Genomic DNA, 26,957 nt, shown 5'->3' with positions numbered 1-26,957 from the left:
GCACACAGCGACTGGAGACGGACGGAGAGCAACGCGCTGGGAGAGGAGAGACCACCGACAACAGCCCCGCGCTCTCACACATACACTCACACTCGACTGTTTCCTCTCCCCCCACCTCCTCCTCCTTCCACCCCCACCACTAACACCATCTCCTCCTCCTTCTCTCTGCAACAAGAAAAAAAAAGCCATTTACAGGTATTTTTTTTTTTTGATCCGCATATTTATTTATCCCCCCTCCCCAACAGTTTGTTTACAAGTATTAAAGTTGTAATTGGGAGCTGCCAAGACACATCTGGATTTGTGTTTCTTTGTGTTAGGGGGTGATGTGCAACTAATTAAAGGCAGACTGGCAGCGTCTGCAAATTCTAAGGCTCCCCAAATAAAAAGAGACTGGTAAGTGATTGTTCTTTCTCTTTCTCTGGCTTTTTTTTCTCTTAAATGTTTGCTGTCCGTTGGGATTGTGAAAGTAGATTATTAATGCTGGACTCCAGCAAGAAAAAGCGTCGCTGTATTAATTTATTAATTAATCTGCACCCGCCCCTCCTCCTGAATGTTAAATATGACCTTTGATCTCTATGTCTCTGGTAGACCAGACATACAATATTAGGCATGTACAGTCACATTGTTTAAAGGCAAAACAGGATCATAAAGTATGGATCTCTAATTTAGCTTTGGCATAGAACTATAGTTATTTGTGTGTGTTTTATTTTGTTTTTGTTTTTTTTTTAAATAAAATCCAAACAATAGCTGTGGCTTAGATACCTTTTTCATGCTCCAGAGATGCATTGATTAAACAATAATGACCTGGATACTGGGCATAATAATTTTCTCCAGTTTCTGGTGGTATTAAACCTTGAGGTAGGAAGGGGGGTGGTGATGGCAATCAGAAAAGCAAGGAAAGCTTGTGTTTGGAAACACCACTCTAAGACTCTAAAAAAGGGACATTAAATTATTTCTTTATTTGGAACAAGGTCAAAAGACTAAAACGTTGAAAATTTTCCCTCCACTCAATGTGATGATATCTAATGCATGGTTGACATAACTAGTTTTTACTGAGTAGCAGTTATTATGGTCTTGCAGTTACAATGTGATTCGCAGAAACTGAAGCTATGTGTATATTCTTGCTGTGTCTTCCCCCACCCCTTCCAAGCATCAAGAATATTTAGCCAAGAGCATTTTGGGGGCACCTTTTGTATTGCCCTCAGACCTCAGAAGGGAGCAGTTTTCCCTAATGCGAAACCACAGAGGTGGTTCCTGAGTGATTAGAGACTTGCTGTGATTGAAAGACGCCTGCAAGCTTCTAATCCAGCCTGGGGTGAGGTTCCTTATCTTGATTTACTTTGCCTAATAGGGATTTGTTTACATAAACCCCTCTTTTTAGAGCACCTCATCAGTAGGTCTTGAAGTTTTTGCACTTGGAGTTTGGGCAAAACTGGTTCATTAACCTAATTATAAGCATAATTACTATAATTGATAACCATTTTGAACAACTCTGAATATTTGAGACTGAGACTACTGGGCCCCCATGTAGAATTCCCTGAACTCTACATTCTAGACCAATCTATGGGCTTCAAAAGATGTCACAAAAAGATATTCTGGCCAAAAAATCTGGAAACAAAGAAACTGTTTTTTTAGGTGAATATACACTTTATGCTTTTGCTTTACTTCTTAAAAGGTTGTGATGTACTTCTCCCTCTGTAATAAACAACTAAAATACCTCTTCCTAAAGCATAATAATGGCCTGTAAGCAAGGAGATGAATGCAAACACTCAGTTAACATTAAACTTTCCTCTTAAAAAGAGCACAATGTAAAAATAATTTTAATGGTTATTTTTCTCTGGCAAAGAACACCTTAAGGGCTTCCGCCCCCCCCCCCCCCCCTTTTACTCAATGTAAAAATCAGTGATTGTGAGAGATCCTTTTCAAAAAGTGCCATGCTTTCTTCTTGTCTTGGAAAGAGACAGCAATCTCTATTAGGAATGATTAGGAATATTCTTAAAGAGGCTGCAGGCACTTGGTTTAAAACCTGAGACATTGCTGATATAAATATGTATATATGTAATTATGTGGCTTATCTTTATTTTCTACCTTAAAAAAAAAAAATCAAGTAGAACATCACCCTCTTACCCCCACCAAGCCCCACCACCAAATGGCTTGTACAATTGAGACCTGTCCTTGGTCCATTGAATTAAGACCCTAACAGAGCCAGCTGTGCTGGGATTCAAACTAATGACCGCAGACACAGAAGGACACCGTGGCAGCTGGTAGTTCTTTTTTCCCGGCCTCTTTAGTTCAGATTGTATGTGGGCAGTCTCTTAGCTCTCAGTTGTATTGTGTTTGCTTACAGTTTATACTCGGATGTATTGTAGACTTTCTCAGTACTTCATTTGCTAATTTCCTGTTCATTTTCCTCATAGGGCCATTGCTGTTTTCTACTTTACAGCATTTGCATGCCCAGGCAGCACTTGTTCACACATTTCATAATGTTTAAATGCCCTCTGCTTCTAGGTAGTATCGCCCTCCCACCCATGATTTGCATGTCTTTAGCACTCCAATTGCCCTTTTCCTTAGGCGTTTGTCACTCCGGTCTTCCCTCTTTCCCTGGGTATCCTGGCTATTAATACATTTTCTCAGGAGGGTTATAAGAATAGGGGGGAGGAGCTGTGGTTTGCTGTGGGGAGGGAGGGACGGAGGGGGGTTGGGAGCGTTGGGGGGATGGGCTGGGGGGGTCACATCTTGGTGATTCTTATGCAAAGGACCTGATGGAAGAATGTGGGAGCTTTCGCTGTCCGCGGTGGGTTAGTGAGGGAGGTTGTTTATTTATTTTTAATCTTTTTCCTCGTGCAGCTCGTTAGAATGACTTTCTTTATTTTAGTTGTAACAGTTGGAGGATAATGCAAAGGAAGACGCTGCCTGGGAATTCACCGTCTGTGGAAATGAGCCCCAGAGAGGAATAAAGCAGCCCTCACCTTGCTCTCCCCACCCGAACCCACTTTCCCCTCCCGCCTCGGCCCCCACCCCAACACCACCATCACTCCCTTCCCTCCCCCCCACCTTTCCCCCTTTTCCACCCAGGTGTCGGACCAGGCGGTCCCCACTTCCACCCTGCACCCCTTCTTCCCCCCCTGCACCATGAACACCAATGTCTGCGTGGAGCCCGGGCCGAGCCCGGAGGCCCCGGGCTTGCCCAAGGAAAGCCACTTGCCCGAGGGGGCTCTGAACAGCCTTGTGGATTACAACTCGGAAATGGAGCGCTACCGCTCCTTTGCCACCTCCTTCTACAAGACCAACGGGGGCGCCTTCCCACAGGCGGCCAAGATCGCGCGCATCACCACCCCCATCTTCCCCAGCAGCGCCGCCGCCGCCGCGGCCGCCGCGCGCATCGGCATGTCCCCCTGGAACTGCGACAACGCGGCCACCGCCGCCGCCGCCACCGCCATGCTCTGGGGCAGCGGCGGGGGTGGGGGCGGCGGCGGGGGCGGGGGCGGCGGCGGGGGGGGCGGCGGCGGCGGCGGGGGCGGGGGCGGGGGCGGTGGGGGCGGCAGGAAATCCTCCTCCGCCGCCGCCTCCTCCTCCGCCTCCTCCTCCTCGGCAATCCTCCCCGCCGGCGGTGGCGGTGGCGGCGGCGGCGGCGGCGGCGGCGGCGGCGGCGGCAGCAGGACCAGCATGCACCACCGAAACGACTCCCAGAGGCTGGGGAAAGCTGGCTGCCCGCCAGAGCCGTCGTTGCAAATGGCAAATACTAATTTCCTCTCCACCTTATCCCCTGAACACTGCAGACCTTTGGCGGGGGAATGCATGAACAAGCTCAAATGCGGCGCTGCTGAAGCAGAGATAATGAATCTCCCCGAGCGCGTGGGGACTTTTTCCGCTATCCCGGCTTTAGGGGGCATCTCATTACCTCCAGGGGTCATCGTCATGACAGCCCTTCACTCCCCCGCAGCAGCCTCAGCAGCCGTCACAGACAGTGCGTTTCAAATTGCCAATCTGGCAGACTGCCCGCAGAATCATTCCTCCTCCTCCTCGTCCTCCTCAGGGGGAGCTGGCGGAGCCAACCCAGCCAAGAAGAAGAGGAAAAGGTGTGGGGTCTGCGTGCCCTGCAAGAGGCTCATCAACTGTGGCGTTTGCAGCAGTTGCAGGAATCGCAAAACGGGACACCAGATCTGCAAATTTAGAAAATGTGAAGAGCTAAAGAAAAAACCTGGCACTTCACTAGAGGTCAGAGGAGATGATTTCTTGTTTCCCAGTCTCCCCCCTTCCCTCCTCACTCCCTCTCCCCTTCAGGGATTCTTGTCTGGCTTCAAGATGCAGTACCCCTTCTCAGAAGCTTCCTTCAGGTGGTAAGAGTTGTAGATGGTTTGCGAAAGGCTTGGCCTCTCCACCACCCGCCCCAGCTGCACTTCACGTGACACCGCCCTTCTGACAGAGTGCCCTCCTTTTTATCCCTGGGGGAAAAAATAATGTAATTGGTTTGAAGAATCAGAAGTTTCACATTCAGTATGCTCAATGTTTTCCCTTGGTAGTTTAAAATGCCTCCTCCTCATTAAAAAGGGTGGGGCATCTTTGACCAAAGGACTGGACACATCACATCCTATGCAAGTTTACAGGCTAGGTTAGTGGTCCAGTTATAAAAGTGAGGACACAGTTTGTGGCACACAAGCCTGTTCTCATTGAAAAAACAATAACAAACCACACAACGGTATTCATTGAAGCTGAACACCTGGATTCAGAAGGGGATTTCCTACCCCCTTCTAGAATCGTTTTTCTACTCATCAAGGCAAAATGTTTGTTTCCTATTTCATTTTCTGCATATCTGTTATTTTTGGAGGAAGTTGAAACTGTAGAAAGCGGATTTCCACCTGCAAATTTTAAGGAGATGTGACATAGAATAAAGGGATACAATTACTTAATTTCAGGGCAGATGAGAGTGATTTGGTTTAAAAAATTATTTTATATAGTTTCAGAATGAATAATTTCTAAAACTCAGTTACAAAAAAAGTATTTCCCTTGGGCTCTGCATTGGACAAAGTAACCATTTTGTGGTTACAAAGTTGGTCTATACACCAAGCACGGTTTTGGTTGATACCTTATATGGTCAGTAGTAGTTTCTTTTACCTATAGGTCTTTAAAACAGATATTGTACAGATGCTCACTAAAGTAATTGTTAAATTAGGCTATGAATTATGCTGAATACAGAAATAGATATTTTGGATACAAATTTTGTATTGTGTCCTGATCAAAACAAAAAAGGGGAAAAATGAAAAATCACAGGTAAATGACTTTGATGGTATATTAAGCAAAGAAATGTGGACAAGTAGTTATAGTCTCTTGATAAAATTGACAGGGTAGATAATTAGATGTTCATATAGACATGAGACTGTAGGTGGTGGATTTAGCATTCTGTGCTTTAACAGTCTAACATTCTGTGGGGTGAATTGCAGGATGAGAGTGGCTCTCACAAGTTATCTTAGGGGTATCTGTAAATTATTTTAAAAATTGTGAGTACTGCTTAAAGGAGTTTTCTTTATGAACTGGGAAGCAGTCTTTAAAATAATAAAGAGAAGGGTTAAAGATCTTTGGTACAGGTTTGAACACAAAGAAGATACAGGTTTTTTTTTAAACCTTTAATTGTGTAAATCAAACTAGATAGCACTCTAGGATTCTAAAAATATCAGAATTATGTTGATGCTCACTATTGGGTATGATCAGTTTCATCAAAATATTGCATTTGCGTTTATTTTTCTTTATAAGATGCATCAGCTCTTTTTGAAAAGTTTAACTTTACTCCTGGATGGTTTATTGTATTTTCTTTGGCAACTTTCTTTGTGCAAAGAGAATAGCAACTATCATTCAGGTCCATGTATTTTCTTAGGTGGCAAAAAATAGCTTTTGAATCTTCTTTTCTGGATTAATTTATTGTAACTTCTAAGGACTATGGGAAATTAAAATTAAGTTCATACTGAAATTCTCTATTCCCAAATGATAAGGACAACATGGCTTTTATTTTTCCTCCTGAAATGTAGTATCTAGAATTATAAGTTTGGTTCTGCTGTTAGGCCTCATCTTTAGCTAGACTCATGGCACTACTTGCATCCCAATTTAGGGTATGTAGTAACTGAGTAATTCTGATTTATTTAGTAAATAATTACCCTGGAGGAGTTTGATATGAGTACCAGTAGGTTTTCTGCACAAATTTCTGTGCTGGTGTAATTTTTTTTTTATGTGATGGTTTTCCTACAAGCTTGATGTGATATTTCAATTCTTCAGGCATTTTGATGACAAAATCCCACAAAATTACATTTTCTTCTTTTTAAAAATTCTCATGCACACAAATTCTGTTAATCTTCACAAGGTGGGGTATGGGTGGAAGAGGAAGCTGGTTTTTTCCTTTGAACTCTCAAGGTGATCTTCTAACTTCAGACCCCTTCTATCAGAGCTAAGATTATTAGCGAAATACTATTTGGTGAATAGAAATAAAAAGTTTAAAAAATTATATAAGATTCTATCTAGATCATTAAAAAAGACAATGCCATCATGACTGCCTTAAACTGCAAATACAGTTATGGTTGTAGGAAACCAGCTGAGCACGTGTCAGAGTGACAGGGCTTACATGACTGAACCAAAGCTAGAAGAGGAATTGCAGGGAGGTGAAAAGTTCCCCTGCCGACCTGGTTTCTCTCTTAAATTTGGTTCATCCTCATCTGAGGAAATGTTTTAGAGATTGGATGGGTTCCTGGCTGAGGGCAGTGATCTGGGGACTCATTGTGGATATTACTTGTGGGTGCCAGATGCAAACTCCATAGCTAATATTTATTGGCTTTGAATTATGGATGCCAATTAACATCTGGATCATAATAATAACATATATTCTTATTTGTCACTTCAAGCCTCATGTGCCACTCTTCCCTTTGACTTGTTCTCATCCCAAAGACTGGAGATAGTCATTTTTTTTTTTTTTTCAGAGTGAGAAAACTGAAATTAAGACAGACTCGCATGGATATGTTGGGACTCTCATCCAGATTTTTTTTCAAAGCCTCCTCTCTAGTGTTCCTTTTAAAACTGCCTTCTATTTTTCTCCTTAGTCTCACCTTAAGAGCATCTTATGATGCCCTAGTAATGTGTTTATAAAATCACCCCCTTGTTCATATTTGATATGATAATGCACACAAAACATTTAGTTTTTCTGTTATACTGTGCACTGTGTATTTGCATAACCACTGTTCATTAAGTCAATTACTCTGTTAAAAAAATAGCCACTAATTGTTCAAAGCAGTCCTTACAAATGCTATCTGCCCCTTGTGTGACAAAAACTGTTTTAAAAATTTGTGTCCTAAATGAAAAATATTAAGTTCCTAGATGTTTTAATGAACCTGATCATATAGGAGATCCTTATAAGTTACATGATAACACTTTGTCTCTTGCAAAGATAATCCTTCAGTTTTTTATATTTGCAACAGTTACATTTCGGATACTTCTAACTTTTCCCAATCTGATATGGCTCAAGAGATAAAATTGTCCCGTGGGCAACCCCAGCCTCTTAGTCTCTGAACATTGTTCAGGTGACATGATTGATCTCTGTGGGACAGCATTAGAGACCACACAGATCTGGTTTCTCTCCCATTAGTTGATTTATGGAATTACATTAGTAAGCAGTGCCTCAGGAGGTTTCCCTGCCCCCAATCTTGGCTCTCTTTGCAGTAAGTTTCACACTGCCACAGCTGAGGCTTTCATTGAGCTGGTGAAGAAACTAGAGAGGGCAGGTTATAGTGAAGACATTGAGAAACTGGAAAGTCAGGAAGAGGATGGTTCCACTGTTTTTTTTCTTTACTTTCTTTTATCTCTTAAAAATCTATCTGCCGAATGTACAGGCCAATAGTAATTTTTCCACAAGTTAGGTTGAGCTTCTAAGGGGGTTGGTGGAAAAAAATTCAAACACTGTCTCAAACTTGATAACTTACTTCAGAAGAGTGTAATAGGGGAGGAGGGACATACTGTATATGCTGTTAAGTTCTAAGAGCCCCAACCATAAATGGCAATTGTAAAACTCTGGACAAAGCACCATCTGTAATGGGTGCAGGAAGGTGGCACCTGCCTCCTGAGGAAATTAACTTGTAGACCAGATGTAAAATAGGTGTGTCACTCAAACTAAGAGCTTTTAGTTAATAAAATAAGTCAATAATTGAACATATACATTTCTGAGATTTGTTGACTTAAAAAAATCTATGGATAAAATGCAAATGTTTCGTGTCTTAAATGGAAACATCCACCAATTTTTCTTTTATGTCATAATTTTTTAAAAAATGAGTCCTCAATTTTTCATCTCAAGAATAAGAAAATTACCAGTAGAAAAATATTTTTATTTTAGCCAAAAAATGCAAATATATAATTAAGTATGAAAGGGAAAGAGGAAATTTTTCAATAAAATTCAAACAAAATGATAGTATATTAATATTAGAATGTAACATATAAATAATATAGGAAAAAGCACCTCAATTTTGTAAATAATAAAGAAAAAGCTTGGAAAATTTTGTCTTTGAGTAAAGCTACAAATGAATTTGTGGCCAAGGCATCAAACTGCAATACAAGTTCAATGAGATTATTTTTCCATCATTGGATTTAATACAAGGGAGTTAAAGTTGTATTTTATATACTTCAAAATATCATGTTGTACACACAGTAAATACGTGTAATTTTAACTGTCAGTTTAAAAACTTACAAAGCGTACATTTTTAATACTTCCTTATTGAATACAGTACCCTCACCCATCCAACCATCATGTAAATTCTAAGCCATGTTTTAGATGGCAATTAGGAATAGTAAAATAAAGCAATTAAAATTAATTTGTAAATTATGCTATAAGAATGTTTGAAATTCAACCATCATCAAACAAAATATAAGTAAGCAAACACAAGGCATACAAGAGCAAATTAAAAAATAAAAATAAACTTTAGGTTTCCATTTAATCCGAGAAAAATATTTGGATATTTTAAGAATGAAAAGTGTTTCTAGTGATGAAAGAAATACAAGTTGTCTGGCTTTTCAAGTTCTTAAATAATGGATTGCTGAAGTATTTCTCTATATTTTGTTTAATCTCAGTCATCTACTTTTCTGAATTAATAGTTAAGTTTTGCATAGTCAGACTTACAGATTGATAAGTACAGAACACTTTAATAAAATAGCCTGTAAGATTGAAAATTGAAAGGCATGCGAAAAGAACAAGCATTTTATCCATGTTTGCTCCAGTTGGAACATTGTTTAACAGGTTCCAGACTGAAGATCCATGGTGGGATGGAAACATTGTTGAAATATTCTGGATACATAGTATCTTTCTGGATACAAAGTTAAACGTTATAGTATTGGAGTATTTCTCAGGCATAGGTTGAAAGTGTGCTTTTAAGAAAGTTGTCCAAAGTTGTTGGTGCTCTTAGAATTTACTGCTCAACCTCAATTGGTCAGATTGTCTGAATATGCAGGAAACATTTCACTTTAATTTGCTCTGAAAAAGCTTGAACTAATGTCCTACTATTTAATATGAGTGGATATGTTTTAATTTCTCAAATTTATTTTTACTCGCATTGTGCAAAATACCAAAAATAAATGCTTGCATTTGTCATATAGAAATATCTAGTTAAAGTCTTGAGTTAAATTCAAGATTTATTTGAAGGCCCATGTAAATATACAAATTGGAGAAAGGACTAATTCTTTTATAGTTTCTCTCATATTCCCAGATTAGTTTGTAAAAAAGCAAAAATGAACTGAAAATATAATCTAAATTTTATTAGTAATGTGACTTTTAGTCACTGATTAACATGTCAGATGATCTAGGTGGGGAAGCAGGGTGCTCTAGGAAGCATAATCTTTTATAAAAAATTGTTTTCAAGAAAGTATATATTTTTTGTAATCCACGTAAATTTTGAGAATTTTGTGCATGTGTAATTTTGTTCCTTCATTTGTGCTTCAGTGTTTCTGCCCATTTTTAACATACTTTTAAATCTAGCATTTTGCTATTATTCCTAGGATTTTCAAAATATTGGGGGAGGGGCATAGAGTGATTTTATCCTTGAGTCATATCTTGTTCCATCACATGCAAACACCTGTCCTGAAATTGAATTATTCTTCAGGGTAATCGAAAAGCCTCCCTCCATTCAGCATCATATGTTTTCTGTTGTTTATTGAGTTATGTTGTACCATACTTCAGATGCGACAGCCATTTAATAATGTTGAAGACTTAGCTCTGCAGGGGCTAAAAGGATCCCAGCAGGCTTGTTAACTTCTACTCTAAAACATTATGAGAAATATTTTTTCCTCTGTGAAACTTATGGGCTTTCTCTTAATTTATTTTAAGAACATGAGAATCCATAGCTAGGTATGAAATCAAGTCTGCTGAATTTTTTGGTTTCCTCTTTCTTAATCTTTAACCCATTTATTTCCCACTACATTTTTTTACTAAAGAGACTGTGGCAAAGCAAGCAATTACTTTTTCAAAGACCTCATATTCAAGAGATATTTCATTGGTTTATAAAAAACGACATAAATTATATTCAGGAAATATATGACTAAGCTCCTAGATTTTAATTTCTTTTTATTTAAAATTATATGTGCTCCATGTGACCAGATAGATAAGAAATTGTAAAAAGAGCCACTAGTATCAAGTAACTTAACAGTTGAACAATGTTAGGTACATCAGCATAACTTCTCTGAACTTTATTTCCTCATCAATAAGATGAAAGTGATATCAACCTACCATATAACGTTTTAATATGATATGTAGTTTAATGTTGTTGGCAAACTAAAAGATGCTATATGATTTCTCAGTCCAATTTTAAAACCATCAATACAAATGGAGAATAAGGCAACCGTATTTATAGATAACAAACCGACAGGTTACTTATAGTTTTCAGACATTACAGTCCAGATGTCCATTAGTGGTGTGTGGTTTTTGAATATTTGTTTTAATCACGCAGTTGGCAAAGATATGGCTTGAGTTTACTTGGAAAGAGATAAATCTAATTGAACATGTTTTCCTTGTTCCTGTACTTGCATTGTCAAATGTCTTAGGAAACTGAGCATATTATCCAGCGAAGTCAGTCAGTGTGGTGAGCCAATTTCAATTATTTAGTGTTCTTTCTCCTTCCTTACCACAGGCATATCACCACTATTAATTTTTATATATTTCAATAGATGTATGTGTATGTTTCACATTACTAACCTAATACTTTTATTTGACTATTTTATTTCCAAGACACAGAGATATTCTAAATGTGAATCTGTGAAATCAAGAGAATTTTTGTAAGAAAGAAATGAATTCCAGTTGGAAAACATGTGTAACAAATATTGGAAAGTGAACATATTTAACAAATTTGGAAAATTGGAAAATACATACATATGAGTATACATAGGAAATAAAACAGGTAGATAATCATTTTACATAAAAAGTGAAGTAGCTATGTGAAGTTTTTCTGTTTGTTTTTTTGTAAAAACAGAATATTTTTAAAAATGAGGACAGTTATTAAGCATTAAGAGGAATAGTTGGTGTTTTTCTGGGGAAAAATAGTGATAAGCCCTAAAAGATTTGTAATGCTGACCAAGAAAGATGATAAACAAAGGAGAAAGGAATATTTAAGTCAGAATCCAATGCAGTGTATAGAAAGAACTTTGACAAGATGGAATTATGGATTTATGCTTAGCTTCATCTGTTATAAAAGTTTTTTTAGATGATAGAAAATATTTTTTAAAAAGATATATTTTTTTAATGACGACTCAATACGTTTGGTGTGAGAGTCAGCTGAGGCTTGAGTGGAGTGGCAGATGAGTTAGAGATAAGGAAAAACAGATTGTGTTATAGCTGATGTTATTATTTTTACTTATGCATTTGAAACATTTGGTAGAATAATTCCAAAGTGTAACTAAAAGAGAATACTTCCAAGATGGGTGGAAAATGGTATCCCATTTGTGTCTCTTCTGCATTAAAATTCATATTTTAGAAAACATTCTTGAGAAAGTAAAGTGTCAGACTATGGGAAAGACGCTGCTGAAAGTGCTGTTTCTTGCCCAAAGACTAAAAGACAAAAGACAAAAAACCCCACCAAACCACAACTGGATTATTGGTAATACTATAATGATAGGGATCAAGAAGGATGAGAAGAGAAAGGGATATATGTTTGTAGATTAGGAAAAATTATGGACATTTCTATTTCAGCAAATCTGGCAAATGCCAGGGAAGATATATTTTCTCCAAAATTTAGAGAATGAGACAAGATTAAATACATTTTTAAGTGAATAGAAGACCATATGAATTTAATCATTTGGAAATGGCAAGAACTAGTGTGGGTGAATCGGGGTAGAAAAATAACTATGCTTGGGAATAACTTCTCTATTGGCAATGCTTTTTTAAAAAAAAAACTAGACTAAATTAGGGAAGTGATTATCTTAATGGAGTGAAGATAAGAAAAAAAGGATAAAATTAACAGTCATATGTAGGTGTATAAGAAGTGAAAAGTTGTGGAGTCTTCCATTAAACATGAAATATTTTGTGTGCTCTACCTTTAGTCCATGAAAAACAAGAGAGAGAATATTGGCTTGTTTCCATCGTAAGAAAAATACATTAGCTCTTCTTTGTAATGCTGCTATATGTAGAGTTAAATTCATTATGAAGTGGAGTGGTTGTAGATTTTCCTCATGTGATTCTTTTCACATGAATTCATTTTTCTATAGTGTGGAGGTGTGTTTATCAAACTGCAGGTGACAGTATGTTGGTGGTCCATGAAACCAATGTTTTAACTTACCATCGTGATTTTTTAGAAAGTAGATTAGAATAGAATGGAGCAGAAAATGTATGAGCTTATCATATGTAGTAATAGCAAGTACTGTTCAACTTCTGTTTCAGTTATGTACACTTAAAGAAATGTGTGTGTATCTATGTGCTGAGTTGCTATGTAAAATGTATTCATAACTTTTGGTTGCAGTCAAGTTTGAAGAACACTAATCTAGCAACAGCAGCGTCACTATTGAACAAGTCTGTAGAAGGAAAGAAATTATATTTGAACAATGTTAGCAAGATAAAGAGTAAAATTGTAATGTTTCTACAAATAGTGTACTTTTACTTATTCCAGGCAGGTCTGTACTTATGCTGTCTATTCATGAATATATGGTATTAATTAGCACATAATAAACCCTTGATAAATTCAATTCAATTTAACAGATGTTTAGGTGGAACTGTTATCTTCCAAGACTTAAGTTCCATGTATACATACATATGTGTATACCAATATATATGTACATGCATATATACACACACACACACATCCTGGCTTAAAGAACCCTACATGTTCTTTATTCCTGCCCTGTTTACAATACCCACCTAATTATCTAGCTGTGGGTCTTAGTCCTTAGTCCATATATATATATATGTATGGAACTATATATATGTGTGTGTGTATATATATATATGTATGGAACTATATATATGTATATATTTTTTTTTTCCTTGAGACAGGGTCTTGGTCTGTTGCCCAGTCTGGAGTGCAGTGGCATGATCTCAGCTCACTGCAACTTCTACTTCCTGGATTCTAGCTATTCTCATGCCTCAGCCTCCTGAGCAGCTGGGATTACAGGCGTGCACCATGATGCCTGGCTGATTTTTGTATTTTTTTAGTAGAGATGGGGTTTCACCATGTTGGTCAGGCTGGTCTTGAACTCCTGACCTCATGTAATCCACCCACCCCAGCCTTCCACAGTGCTGAGATTATAGGCATGAGCCACCACACCTGGCCTCCCTATTTATATTTTAAATTTTCAGTCCAAGAAATGGACAAATGACCACATTTAAACTAACATTGAAATTTTAGAAAATTCTGTAAGCAATCTCACACCTATTTAAAAGCCTTAGAATTCCTTGACTCATCCTTGGTTTAGTTCTCCACATCTAGATAAGTAACACAGACTAATATGATCTCTGCCTTGCTACCGCGTGTGATTCTGTAGTATTATATTTTCTGTTTTATTTCAAGGCATATTTTACAGAGTGCTGGAAAACTTCGTTTTACCTGAATAAGAGAAAAGATTATATTGGAAGAGAGAAAGAAGGGAAGGAAGGAAGGGGAAGGAAGGAAGGAAGGAAGGAAAGAAGGGAGGGAGGGAGGGAAGGAGGGAGGGAGGGAGGGAGGGAAGATAAAAGCAAGGAAGGGAGGGACGGATGGAGGGAAGATAAAAGCAAGGAAGAGAGGAAGGAAATACAGGAAGGTTGCAGGATTGCTACTATTTAAGGGAAATCAGAAAGGGGCATATTGGCAAAAAGAAATGGCATACTTAAGGTCATCTTGAGTCTGGTTTAAATAAGAAATGGGAAGCAATAGTTAATGTCTCAGAATTTATGGAAAGGTGTCATGGGTCTGGGTTTAGATCCACTAGAACCACTAAGCATTGTTTTTTTTGTTTTGTTTGTTTGTTTTTGTTTTTGTTTTTTCATTTATCATGATGGAAAATCTAATTTCAGGAAAACTAAGTATGTTTTCAGTTTTTTTAAAAAAAAATTTTAAAGTAATTTTCAAGTCTGCAATCTGCAATTAGAAACATAGAAAGGCCAAAATGGGAAAATGAGCGCTCAAAACTAATGACAGTGTTTAGGGAGCTCGGGGCTATCCAAATCCTATAATGAACTGATAGTACAAAATATCAGTGTACTTTGAATTTCTAACAAAATACAGAATCGTGCATATAAAAAAGGCTACCGAACAATGATGATGTGAAGGATATCAATCACTACATCTTATAAATCCTATGGTGAAAAATTAAACGTATTAATTTCCTTTATTAGTTATTTGACTATCTGAATGTGGCTATGTTCTACATAGATTTATATACTCTGGATGGAGCACATGATACTTATAGAGAAAGAGGTAGTTCATGAAAACTTCCTGAGGAGAAATTAGAATCTAATCTGTGTGTTCTAGCACAAGAGCAAATGCCTACCGTGATGTTATGGTAGTGGAAAATGCTTAATAGTATTTATCTTCTTGATGAAATAGATGAACCAAAGTATATTTCTAAACAGTTAAGAAACATGTAAAGACTCGATAAAAATTAAATTATTATTGACTGTATATTTTTCAATTTTATTATTTTAAAAGATAATTAAGAGAAAAGACCGAAAGTCAAAGTCAGAGTGATTGTGAATTTGAGCATTCCATATGATGGCAATTGAAAAAATAAAGGGAAGGAGGGAGGGGGGGAGGGATGGAGGGAAAAAGAAAGGGAGGGAGGGAGGGAAGGAAGGAAGGAAGGAAGGAAGGAAGGAAGGAAGGAAGGAAGGAGAAAAAGGAGGGAGGGAGGGAGGGACAACAAACGCTACATGTTATTCTTAGAACTATAGTTTTAATCAAAGTAAAGTATTTTGGTGATAGCATCTAGTTGACAGAAATATTTAGAATTAGTGTTTTCTAAATTCCTTTCAGTAGTTCATAAACATAAAACATGCTGTGAATTTTAGGCGGAGTCTGTCCCAGTGGTTGTATGGTTCATAATAGGTTCTGAGCCACATGAAGTTCAGAGACTACATCCAAAATGCTACTTGACTTAGCCTAACAGGCAATTTTCTATTAAACTTATTTTCACTTTTATGTAATTAAGAAATAAATATTTCTCAGATCTCAGAACTGTAATAATAAAAGAGATACGCCATATTGATTTGCGTATGGAGGTTAAGTGTAACTACTTTATTTTCATATAAATTAGAGGGTGTCCAAATCATAGCTTTGATAGTCAGGTTAAACATCGCCTCTTAAGATAAAGTGACTTCTCATTTTCTAGTATTTTATATGAATATTTACACTGCTTTAAAATTAACCAGATCTTCAAAATTGTCCAACCACTTGGTCTGGAAAAGACTGCTCATTGTTTTTCAATGGCTAATTCACAATGAACTCACCTAATGCTATATTGCTGCATTCAACAGGAATTACTTGAGAAGAAGTTGAATTGTTTAACTTTTATACACACATATATATTCATATATATACACACATTTATTTAGAGTCTATAACCACAGATATTTATACATATGTATACATGCAAATGAAATATGAACATACGAATATATATAAATATTTTCAATCATTCTTGAAGGTATAGTATTGATTTTATTAACCTAATTTTTACTTTATAAATCTTAATTTTACTTCTAATTTTCTTTCACATTCTCTCTTACACATAAGGTTAAATATATAAAATTGTTTTGATAAATACCTTTTAAATTTGTGAATTATTGAAAGATTTTCCTCTTTCTGTTTACCATGGTACCACCATGCTATGTTTTATTTTTATATGGGTAGGAACATTTTAACTACTAAAGTACCCATTTATAATACACTAAATTTACTTATTTGTTAGAATGATGTGGTTTGAAGTATTTTTACCAAATTTAACTGAAATAGAATTATACACACATAGCATTATCAAGAGACTTGCTTAACTAAAGTAGTTACATTAGATCTATGGCCAAAAGTGGGTATATTTTTTGGTCACTTCTGGACCAGTGTGAATCGTGGTGTTAATCTGTCTATCATTTTACCTCCCACCAACCCACTCCCACCCTGTACACACGTTCTCCTTTAGACATCTGTTTTCATGACAGGCTTTATCACCATATGGACTTGACTTAGTGCCTTTACAACATAATATATAAAGTCATCTTTCCATTTTCAGAAGTTAGCTAGGTTTACCTTCTAAAGTCACACTGTCACAGTCTAAAATCATGCTGTCACAGTGGTGATGGTGACTGTGGTGGTTGCAGTGTAGGAGTGCAAGGCAAAGAGAGCAACAGGAGTAACAGCCAAGGGAGAATCAATTATCACTGAAAAGGCCATCTCTAGTTCTCCATCATTAATTGGAGAAATCTTGGTCACAAATGGCAATTTGGAAACCAAAATATGGAATGTTTCCTATAATAATATTTAAAGCCTCCAAAAGTTATGTCATAAAAATTATCTAGTTATTTGGTACTTCCCCCTTTTTAAATAGAGGTCTAATATTCCAGTTAGTGGATGATGTTGAAAGTTGTTTTTAGTTTATATTTGGATAATGACCAAAATAAGGTGTGATTATACCAAAGACATACAGTTATGTAAGAAATGAATCGGGATTATGAGAAACATTAATCTGCTATACATTAAATGCATAATATGGATTTATTACAACACAGAAGAAAAAAGTGAGGTATAATTAAAAAAATGGAAACAGTATATACTTATATTACTCCAAATATTAAATTTAGATATTATTAATAAATTCTTGTCTTGTTTATAATAGCAATAAATTATTGGACTGTGTGATTATCATTAATGATTCTCTTATATTATTAGCCTATACTTTACCAGTGTTTTCTAATAACTCTATTATAGTTACTAGACTATGATTTCTAAAATTTATCATTTACAAATGGAATATAGAAACATCTTTCTGCTAAAAACTTGTTGGGGAGGTGTTCACATTTGCTTGGTATTATTTTATATCATAACTATTAATTATTCAAAGATTCATGTTACTATGCATTAACTTGTGTCAGTCTGGTTGTTCACATTCACAATACTGTATATGTAATACAATTTCCCATTTCTCCAAGCAGATTTTGAAATTTTGTCAGTAATATAATCAAGAACGTGTATAACAATGTTTTAGCATTCTTTGTGAATCAAATCAGAAAAAAAGGTAGGTTTTTTCACCGTAAGGAACCTTCTTGCATTTGGTCATCCAGAAATTTCTAAAGTTTGAAAGTTTTATATGTAGCCACAAATGAAATCTATATAATTGAATAACTAAAGGCAAACAATGGGGTCCATTATTATGTTTTGTCATATTTATTTGCATACTTTCTACTGCAGAATTTCAGTGATTCATTAAGGTCTTTGCAGTCTAGTGTGAAACGATAGACTTGAATACAGTGAAGGTTTCCAGTAGCAAGGCCTCAGATGCCCAGGAGTCTAAGAAACTTATAGTGGGGACTCCTCATAGTGAAGACAGTATTTCAAAAGGTTATACAATAGGTGGTATTGGCTAACTACAGCCTGAAATGACGCTAAGTTTGGTTGGGATAAAAGCATGCTTCACGATTATATGGGAATCATAAAATGATTTCATGACTTTTGTTTCTTTAATAAGAAATGGGAAAACAGGAAATTATTTTTGATTAGTATAGAAATAATGGTATCCCCAAATAGTGACCTCCAGTTGGAAATCATGAGAGCTGTCTTGTTTCACAGTAGAATTTTGAAGGCCTAGGTGAGTCACTGAAATTTTTGATTCGAAAGTATATGAATAAATATTGGAAAGATAGGTTTAACTCTAGTTCTAGACATTTCTAGGGTCATAATCATGATCTCAATTTAAAATTGTAAGTATTTAAGGTGAATTTCAGCATCAAAAGTTATCATTAATTTCCTTTTTGAAACCTGAGGTCTAATATTGTTAAAAGTTTTAAGTGCAGTTTTTAAAATATTGCTACATTTTACACACTGTACCTAGATATGAATGGCCAATCCACATATCCTCATATGTACAGAGTTAGAGATACCCAATTTTCAGCTTTTAGGAGCTGATGTTTTATTAGACTTGACATATTTATAACAAGAATATGTAGATGCATTCTTCACCTGAAGATATCACTTTCCATGTGACTGCTTCGCAGGTATGAAAAGAGAATCATGCTAAAATCCTTAAGGTGAAAGCCTTTCATATTCTTTATTATTTTAGGTTGTTTATTTCTTCACTGCTGATTTAATGAAAATCAAACTGAAATATATATCTGCCAGTAACATTATTAATTTTTTAATTTATTTTTAAAAGTAAATATAAAATGTACTCGGACTTGGATTTTATCATTCTTTTATTCAAGGAAATTCCCTTATTTTTCATGTAATTTAGGGAGAAACAGAAGACTCCTTTAGACTTGAGGGTAATGTTGTACCTGACTTGTGTAGGGATGAATTCTGTGGAACACTGTGCTTTACAGCAGTACCGGAAAGAGAGCTGGGACTGCAGGTTTCTCCACAGGCCTCCTGGGAGCAAGATGGCTGTTTGTCAGTGTTTGCACCTGCATGAAGGCTGCCTTAAACAATGCTGATCAACTCAATTCTATTCTTTACCTCCCCACCCCCTTCTCTTCAGGGGAATCTGGCTTTCCTGTCACTCAGGATAAAGATCCCCTGCAAACAACACTGAGATCCAGAAAGTCACTGTAATCTCATCAAGAGTGTGAATCCCTAGCTGGGACTTTGAATTTATATAATCCAAAGGTAGCTAGCTGGTCAGGGTATTTAATCTCCCACATTGGTGTGCTGAGCCCCCACACCATTTAAAAAGAAGTCTTCTTACAAGAATAACCTCATTAGTTGACAGAATGAAAAAATATGTGTCCCCAAATAGTATAAACTTAGTTAGACACCTATAGTTTTAACTCCACATTTTATCTATGAAAACATTGTTGCTTCACCCAGCTTGGCTGAAACAAACTCAATCAGTCCTAAAGTACATTTCCATTGTTCCTGATGAAAATTGGGCAGGAGATTAAATATACATCTGTTTTGGGTAGGCTACAGGACCCTAAAGAGTTTTGACACTTTTAAAATCCTGAAATACAACTGTTAGTTACAGAAACCTTACTACAAATTTCTGGTGTGTCCCTTGATTATTTTCTAATTACTACACCAGTAGTTTTCCTGATTTTTCTCACATATTTTATTTGGTGATTTCCCAACTAATCATTTTTAGGCTTCTTGACCTCAAGGATCTTAACATAAGGAGGAAATAATTTTTAAAAGAGGCTTCCCTGCTTACCTTCTCACTTCTCCTGCAATAAACTGTCCATATTCTTACATCTGGGGATGCATACTGGTCTCAATGTATGCATAGTAATATCACGATGCACAGTAATATCAAGTAAGTGTAGAAAACCTTTGCTTTGCTTTTCTCATGTTTGCATTGTTTATTTAATCTTTACTGCTAACAGATATTGAGAAATGATTATCTTTTTTTCCCACAACAATGACCTTTGACCCTAAGTAGCATTTTATAAGCTTGCTTTTTCTAAATGTTACAAATAAAATTGAGTAACTGAAAGGGGCACAGGAGGAGCAAGAATTGGAAAAGAGCTTTAAAAGTATATCTAAGGCATAAGGACTTCATCTCATTTAAAAAATGTACTCCATATATTTTTGCTGTTTATCTTCGTAAACATATATGTTTATCAAGATACAAGATTACATAAGTATATATTTATAATCTTGTTTCCAGTTGGCATCTGAGAGTAAGTTGGCATCTCTGTGTCATACATATACACATAAATGTGAATATATATGAATATATATGCACATGTTTATTTTTCATATGTGAATCTGTAACCATAGATCTATAATTGCATGAATATGCTTGGATCTAACTTATCTCGTTAGAAATGACTACATTTATATAAGTGTGCATACTTATATAAAATTTATTCTTAGTTGGCATCAGCCAGTGAGTTAGCATCTGGTATAAACTTTTAAGTTTTCATTTATTGCTTTTGTATGTGTATAAGGCATGAATATTAGAATGGGAATGTTCTATTTCTTATTACTTCACGTAGCTTCCTAATAATGATTAAATTAATGTAATTAAAGCATATAATTATTACCTTTATTCAAAAGTTAACTTTAGAGAGTAGTGAAGGGGTTTTTCTTACCAACTAAATCAAATGATAGAGATTCAGGTATGCATAGTGAGCTGGAAAGGAGAAAACCGATGAAACCGTCAGAAGTAAGGCATAACATGTTAATAAGATCAGTACAACTTCCATGAGAATAGTGAACTTTTTTGTTTGTGCTTTTAGGAAACGCTGCTCGGGTAGATTTTGTTCTGTATACGTATATGCAAACTTGGAGTAGGAAGATAGTCATTTATCAATGATTTGTTCTTAATACAGTCATTTTGAAATTTATTGTGTTTGTTGTTAGGACAGTCTTTTTAACAATTATTTTAGTACAGATAGTGAAAAGCAGGTTTGCTTTCCAAAATATTTTATTGATTTCTAATTGACATCCTAATCAATACTTTTATTATTAGATGACATAATTACAATAGGACAATGTCAACCAAATAACACGTGTGAGAAAGTAAATAAAAGCTAACCTCAATTATTAGAGGGTTTTTAGTAGAATTTTGTATTTATTTTCTGAAATCCAAAAATCAAGTGCTATTAACAATGTTTTAAGATGCATTACAAGGAATGTGTGTATATGTATGTGTTCATGTGTTTTTGTTTACCTAGTAAATATATTGGCACTTACATTCAACACATCAATTTATATACTTATTTATCCTTAGCAGCCATTTTACGATTTATACAGGCTTGTTGGGCTGGTCTAAGGAATAAAATCAACTTTCTTTTACAGGAGAATGTATTCTTAGCTTGTTGTTTCTTGCATATCTTCACTGTATATTCATGTGATTGTTTTATGTATACCATTAGAATACATTTTAAAGAAGGATATGGCATGAGGAATTATTGGATGTTAATGTACATAGAAAATTCAAGCTTAACTACCATTTACCTAACAAGAAAACCTCGTAGTAACTATAAGCTTTTTATTAGGAAGATTGTTTATACTTTGGTGCTAGCTTGATACGTCTTTGGAGAAACCATTTATAGTATGTTTACAATTCAATAGGGTGGTTATTCTTCATTGAATATCGTTGATTAGTAATCAATTTGCTTTATATATATATATTAATTTGTTGCAAATAGAAACTCACTTTGGAACAGTGATATGTTTTATCAGTATAGTTCTCATTAGAATTTAATAATTAATAAGTATTGCAGGTAATATTGATATTTGTTATCATTCTGTCATTTAAGAAAATCTTCAGAATAAATTACTTAACTGAATTTTGAACATCAGCTTTGCATAATTGGATATGTATGTATATATTGTGATTTTTGTACATGAAACAGTGGCCTAAATTTCAGTTTCAGTTTTCGGTTGCAGTTTTGTTAGGGTGGTTAGAGGCACAGTAATTTAATCGTGGTCATTTTAACTGCATAGAATGCTTATATGTCTCACTCATGTTTAAGACCATGTGCATAGCTGACTGTGTCTTTAGAAATGCAAAAATACAAAATAAATATCTATCACTAGAAATGACTAATGTAGAAAGCTAACTAGCAAAAGTGAATCCTTTCTATTTTCATGATGTGATTGTGCCTTGTGTGTGCATGTTATTGTGACAGTAAGATGATCCACTCAAAATGATGTAGGCATTCTGCAAGGCAGATAAAGATTTTAAGTACCTGTGCTGACTGGTCTTCCTAATATTGGTTAAGAGGTTGAACTTTCCCTTTATTCTGCTTCCTATGTGTGTTTCAGGCTGCATTTCCTATATTTTTAAACCAATGTGTTTTAATCAGTATATTCAGCAAGTTAGCATTAAATTCAATATTCTAATTATTGTCATGTTATAAAATTGAGCATTTCTTCTTTTTATTAAATGTTGAAATATACAAGTCATTATGTTGTATATTGGTAGCTAAAAATATTATTGAAGTGTAAAGGAGAAAAATCTAATTTTATATTGGCATAGAAAGAAAGCTTAACTTGTTTTCTTGCTCTTTTTTTTATAGAGAACACCTGTTCCCAGCGCTGAAGCATTCCGATGGTTCTTTTAAAGCAGTAGTATATCTTATTTTCAAGGCATTTGGAAATGAAGGGCAAACTAATGTCTTGTTTTAAGAAACTGCTTAGTCCACCACTGAAGAAAATATCCAGAAATTATTTTCACTTTACATATAGGGGTTTCTTCAAAAAAAAAAAAAAAAAAAAAAAAAAAAAAAAAAAAAAGGAAAAGAAAAAAAGACATAAAAATAATGTGGGAGCTTGGAGAATTGGCCAGTCTATTTACTTTCAATACACTGATTCTTTCTTTGATGTAATTTAGCTATAGTAGTGAAGTTGTTGTCTATTTTGAAAGTGGCTGTAAAAAATAAGTTTGGGTAAACCCCTGCTGTAAAATCATGTATCTTTGCAAAGTACATATCTATACTTCATTTTCAAATATATGTGTTTCAGTACTGTAAACTGTACAGATAGCAGCTTGTATTTTGTGTGTTTAGACACAAGGAGACAATCATGTCTGAGCATCTATGGAGATTAACAGTTTGTACACAACGGTATGGTTCTGCAAGTTAAATCTGGAGCAATAAATTTTAGCTTTAACTATTTTTTGCCAGTGGTTTAGAAGCAGCAACAGCACTGGCACCATTTTGCCATGCATCTTTCCATAGAGACTTGATGCCAAGTTTTACAAGACTAAAAGATGATGATGCATCCACCAGTTACCTTCAGTTTTATTGTTATAAGAGAGGAAGATGTTATGAAAGTTTCAATTAATCTTTTGAGCACTATATTAGAGTAGTGGTTATGCACTTGCATTGCTTACAAACAAGCTGTACAGAAGGGTATACCTCCCAAATACTTAGTGTAGTTGACTTGTCCTGGGTTGCACTGTAAGGCGGAGTACTCAGAGTAGTTGGAAAATGCAGAATCAGTTGTATAATTTTTTTTTTTTATAAAAACAGTGGTTTTTTAGGCTACAGACTAAAGTATCATATCTTAGGAGGGGGAAATTTGTAACTGACTTTTTTCCCCAGCCCAACATGGGCTGTATACGTTTTATTGTTTCTTAATTGTTTTCTTATTTTTTCTGTAGGAAAAAATCTTAATAAAAACTACCCCAATGTTTTCATTTCATGTATGATATTAAATGAGTAGTTTTAACACTTGAATATGTTGAAGGCTTCTGCCTTGAGGCAAGACTTGCTATATTTTAATTTACAAAGAATTAAACATATTCATAAAAGTGAGGCATTTTATCTCTTTTTATTTTCTTTTCTCATAGCCACACAGTTGGACTAGTGGTCTTCCCCTAGTCCCTCAGTAAAATGCTCCGTTGCTGCCATTTCCATTCTTGTCACTTGACGCTTTCATCCTGAGAAGGCAGGGCTGCAGTCTGTGGAATTTCCTAAATGCAAGACATACTCCTCCCCCTACAATCTACATACAAAGGATCTAATGCTTCATAGAACCTATGCTACCTTTTCATGTAGGAGTTGGTTTTCTTATCACAGTCGGGGTTCCTAAGACCATCCCATCAGGACAAATATTTACATTTCATTTTATTTTTGTTTGTCTCAATTATAAAGACTATTTTCAGTTTCAGGAGTAGAACAGGGTTAAGCAAAAATATGTAGAGTATAAAAGTTGCCTACTGCAACTTTTTGTTCTTTGTCCACTAGCCAGTTGATTTAACCCACTACATCCATTAGCTTGCTGAAAAATGTTAGCAAAGTAAATCACGAGAAGAAAGATAATTTGAGAAGAGAATGGGTATGGTAAATGAAAGAGGCTGTAAAGATTAGGTAAGACTAGTAAGTGAATATTTTTAAAAATTTAGTTGTAGATTTGAATGGGATATGATAGGACAGAAAAGATTTTTTAAAAAACAGAAAGAGTGTTTCATGGTGAAAGTACTAGGGGAGGGTGGACAAAGCATGCACACTTGCCAATTTGAAAATCAAGTGTGACTTACCTTGTATAGAGTATGAATACATGGTCCACAGTTATGGTCAAAAAGCATTTTCAAGAAAAACTCATGATGTGTTACACCCATCCATGTTTAGAGATGAGAATGAACTGATTACAAGCTAAAATGTGCTATATACTGTATTAATTTTGAGATAGCTTTCTACTTGGTGTATATTTCTTTCAGGGTTTCTATCTAGTTAGAATTTCAGCTTCTGCTGTGGGACCAATGAGAGCTGTATGAGTTTTTTGTTTTGTTTTGTTTTGTTTTTCCATTATTTTATATTATTTTTCTTAGTTTTTTGTTTACCAATTTGCTAATTAATTACAAGTAAGTGAAAACTTACTTTCACACTTGAATAAGCTTGCCTTGCTCTTTGGAAAATGATGATTGTTATTAATGAAGTGAAACAAACTTCTAGTCAGGCTATATTAGGCATACAATAACATTAAGATCTCATAGCAGTATACTGAGAGTCTAAAATACATTCTAGTATTGCATGTCTTGGTGTGCTTTTGTTTGTTTGCTTTTTAAAATAACTAATGAATCTGTATATTGTAAACTGTGGTGTTTGACATGTCAATTCATTTTTTAATGAAAGAAAATTTGTTGATTACTTAAATGAGAAAGTTTAGCGTTTCATTCATTCTCTTATGTTTTTTATTCTTGATATTGTTCTTTTATACCACCCACTTTTTAATGTTTTTGGTTAAACTCCATTTATATAATGTAGGGTGCATATAAAGTTCTCATTGGTGATGTTGAAGAAAGAGATGACTCTTCTGGCCTTTCTCTAGTTTTCTTTTTCATATGTCCATGTACTGAGAACTTGTAAAGCTTATCATTATAAACCTAAGGCAGTGATTTGAAGGTTTACATTTTTCATGATTTTAAAATACCAATGAAATGTTACTTTTAAAAATTCCTCACTGTATGCTTTATATTCACTGTCAAGAAAATTCAGAATGTAGATTGTGTGGACAACTATACACAACTTAATAATTATATATCAGATAAACTGAATAAAAAACTTTGTAAGAGTGGTTTACGCACACAGGATCTTGTCCTCCCTAGGCGTGGATAGAGAGATGCCATAATCTGCCAGCATTGGGGAGAGCATGGTAAATACTTGAGGCATTGATACATAGTGCAGTGAGCCAATTTCCTTTTCAGTTGTCACTCAGCACCGTAACATCACGAAGAACATCATTAATGCAAACTTCTCACTAGGCCTTCAGACCAAAGTGGCTTTCCGATGGACTCTGCCTGTCTGTCTACAAGTGGAGTCAGATTCAAAGTAGAAATGTATCCATCCTTGGGAGAGAAAATAGGAAGTCTTCCCCCACTGTAGAAGTATGTAAAGATGTCTCCTGGTTGCTTAATTCCCAACACTCAATTTCCTTCTTCTAAACACATTTATAGGGAGTGAGGGATGGTGGGCTTATTATGAATTAATATTAAGCAATCACTAAAAGAAAGGAATGTTCTCTTCCTTTCAATCAGAAACCCTGATATGTAAGTTGTGCAATTAATGCTAAAGCATATAAAGTCTTTAAGCTGATAAGTATCTGTAATCAAATAATGAAAAAAGGAAAGCCATTAAATGAACACACTATTCAGGGTCAAATATGTTCAGCAAAAAGCCGTAGTGGGTCTTTGATCATGGTTAGATTCACAGTGATATCAAACAGTTGGTTCTCATGTAACAGCTAAATGTTTCAGATTTTTTTTAATTAAATTTGGCATTTCACACTGAGATCTGTATTCCTAGTGAATAAAAGACAGCTACTATATTAGGAGGGATTCCATTTTCACAATTGCAAAACAGATATTTCAGGAACATGGGCCACAAAATGTACTCCTTTCACAGTGTTCTCCTCTTCTGAACTGTGCAGTTATCTATTAAATTTTCTAATAGATATTTGTGTAAGGTGTATGTATGCTTGTGCAATTATTTAAAAAGCGGTTTTGGAAAACAGTGTATTTATTAAAGAAAATTACTTATGGGGCATGTACAAAACTGTAAAAAAAAAAAAAAAAAAAAAAAGTAAAAAAAATCACATTCAATTTGCCCAGTAAAGTTGTTTTTGTGAAATTTCTGTGTTGTTGAATAAAGGACTTTAGTATTCAAAATATCTCTATTTTTCCATGATAAATTTTCATTTGTGGGATTTTAAGCAATGAGCATATGATCATAAAAATTTAATTTTGTTTATGATAAAAAAGTTTATAATCCTACACTTGCCCTTATGTCAGTAGAATGAGTGCTTTGTATAAGTCTTTCATGAAATACTCCAGGGATTTTTCTTTTTGTTTCTCCTTATATATTTTTTTCTTATATACTGAAAGAAAAG

At 35.3% G+C, this 26,957-nt stretch overlaps 1 protein-coding gene across 1 annotated transcript; it reads left to right on the top strand.

Moving 5' to 3' along the window:
- On the top strand, window positions 1–26,736 carry CXXC4 (CXXC finger protein 4). Its single transcript, XM_023220080.3, has 3 exons — window positions 1–195; window positions 2,876–4,218; window positions 22,646–26,736. Exons 2-3 carry the CDS (start codon window positions 3,133–3,135, stop codon window positions 22,688–22,690), a joined length of 1,131 nt encoding a protein of 376 aa, XP_023075848.1. The 5' UTR covers window positions 1–195; window positions 2,876–3,132; the 3' UTR covers window positions 22,691–26,736.
- Window positions 26,737–26,957: the final 221 nt, after the last annotated feature.

Source organism: Piliocolobus tephrosceles, chromosome 3 (assembly GCF_002776525.5).
Source record: "Piliocolobus tephrosceles isolate RC106 chromosome 3, ASM277652v3, whole genome shotgun sequence".
Taxonomy (NCBI): Eukaryota; Metazoa; Chordata; class Mammalia; order Primates; family Cercopithecidae; genus Piliocolobus; species Piliocolobus tephrosceles.
Note: the sequence above shows the minus strand (reverse complement) of the source record. Positions and strands in the feature narration are given on the sequence as shown.

Bases quoted from the DNA above. Each gene is read 5' to 3' on its own strand.
- CXXC4 (XM_023220080.3), top strand. From the start codon at position 3,133: ATGAACACCAATGTCTGCGTGGAGCCCGGGCCGAGCCCGGAGGCCCCG. The intron at 4,219-22,645 runs GTCAGAGGAGAT...TTTTTTTTATAG, and splicing joins AACCTGGCACTTCACTAGAG to AGAACACCTGTTCCCAGCGC.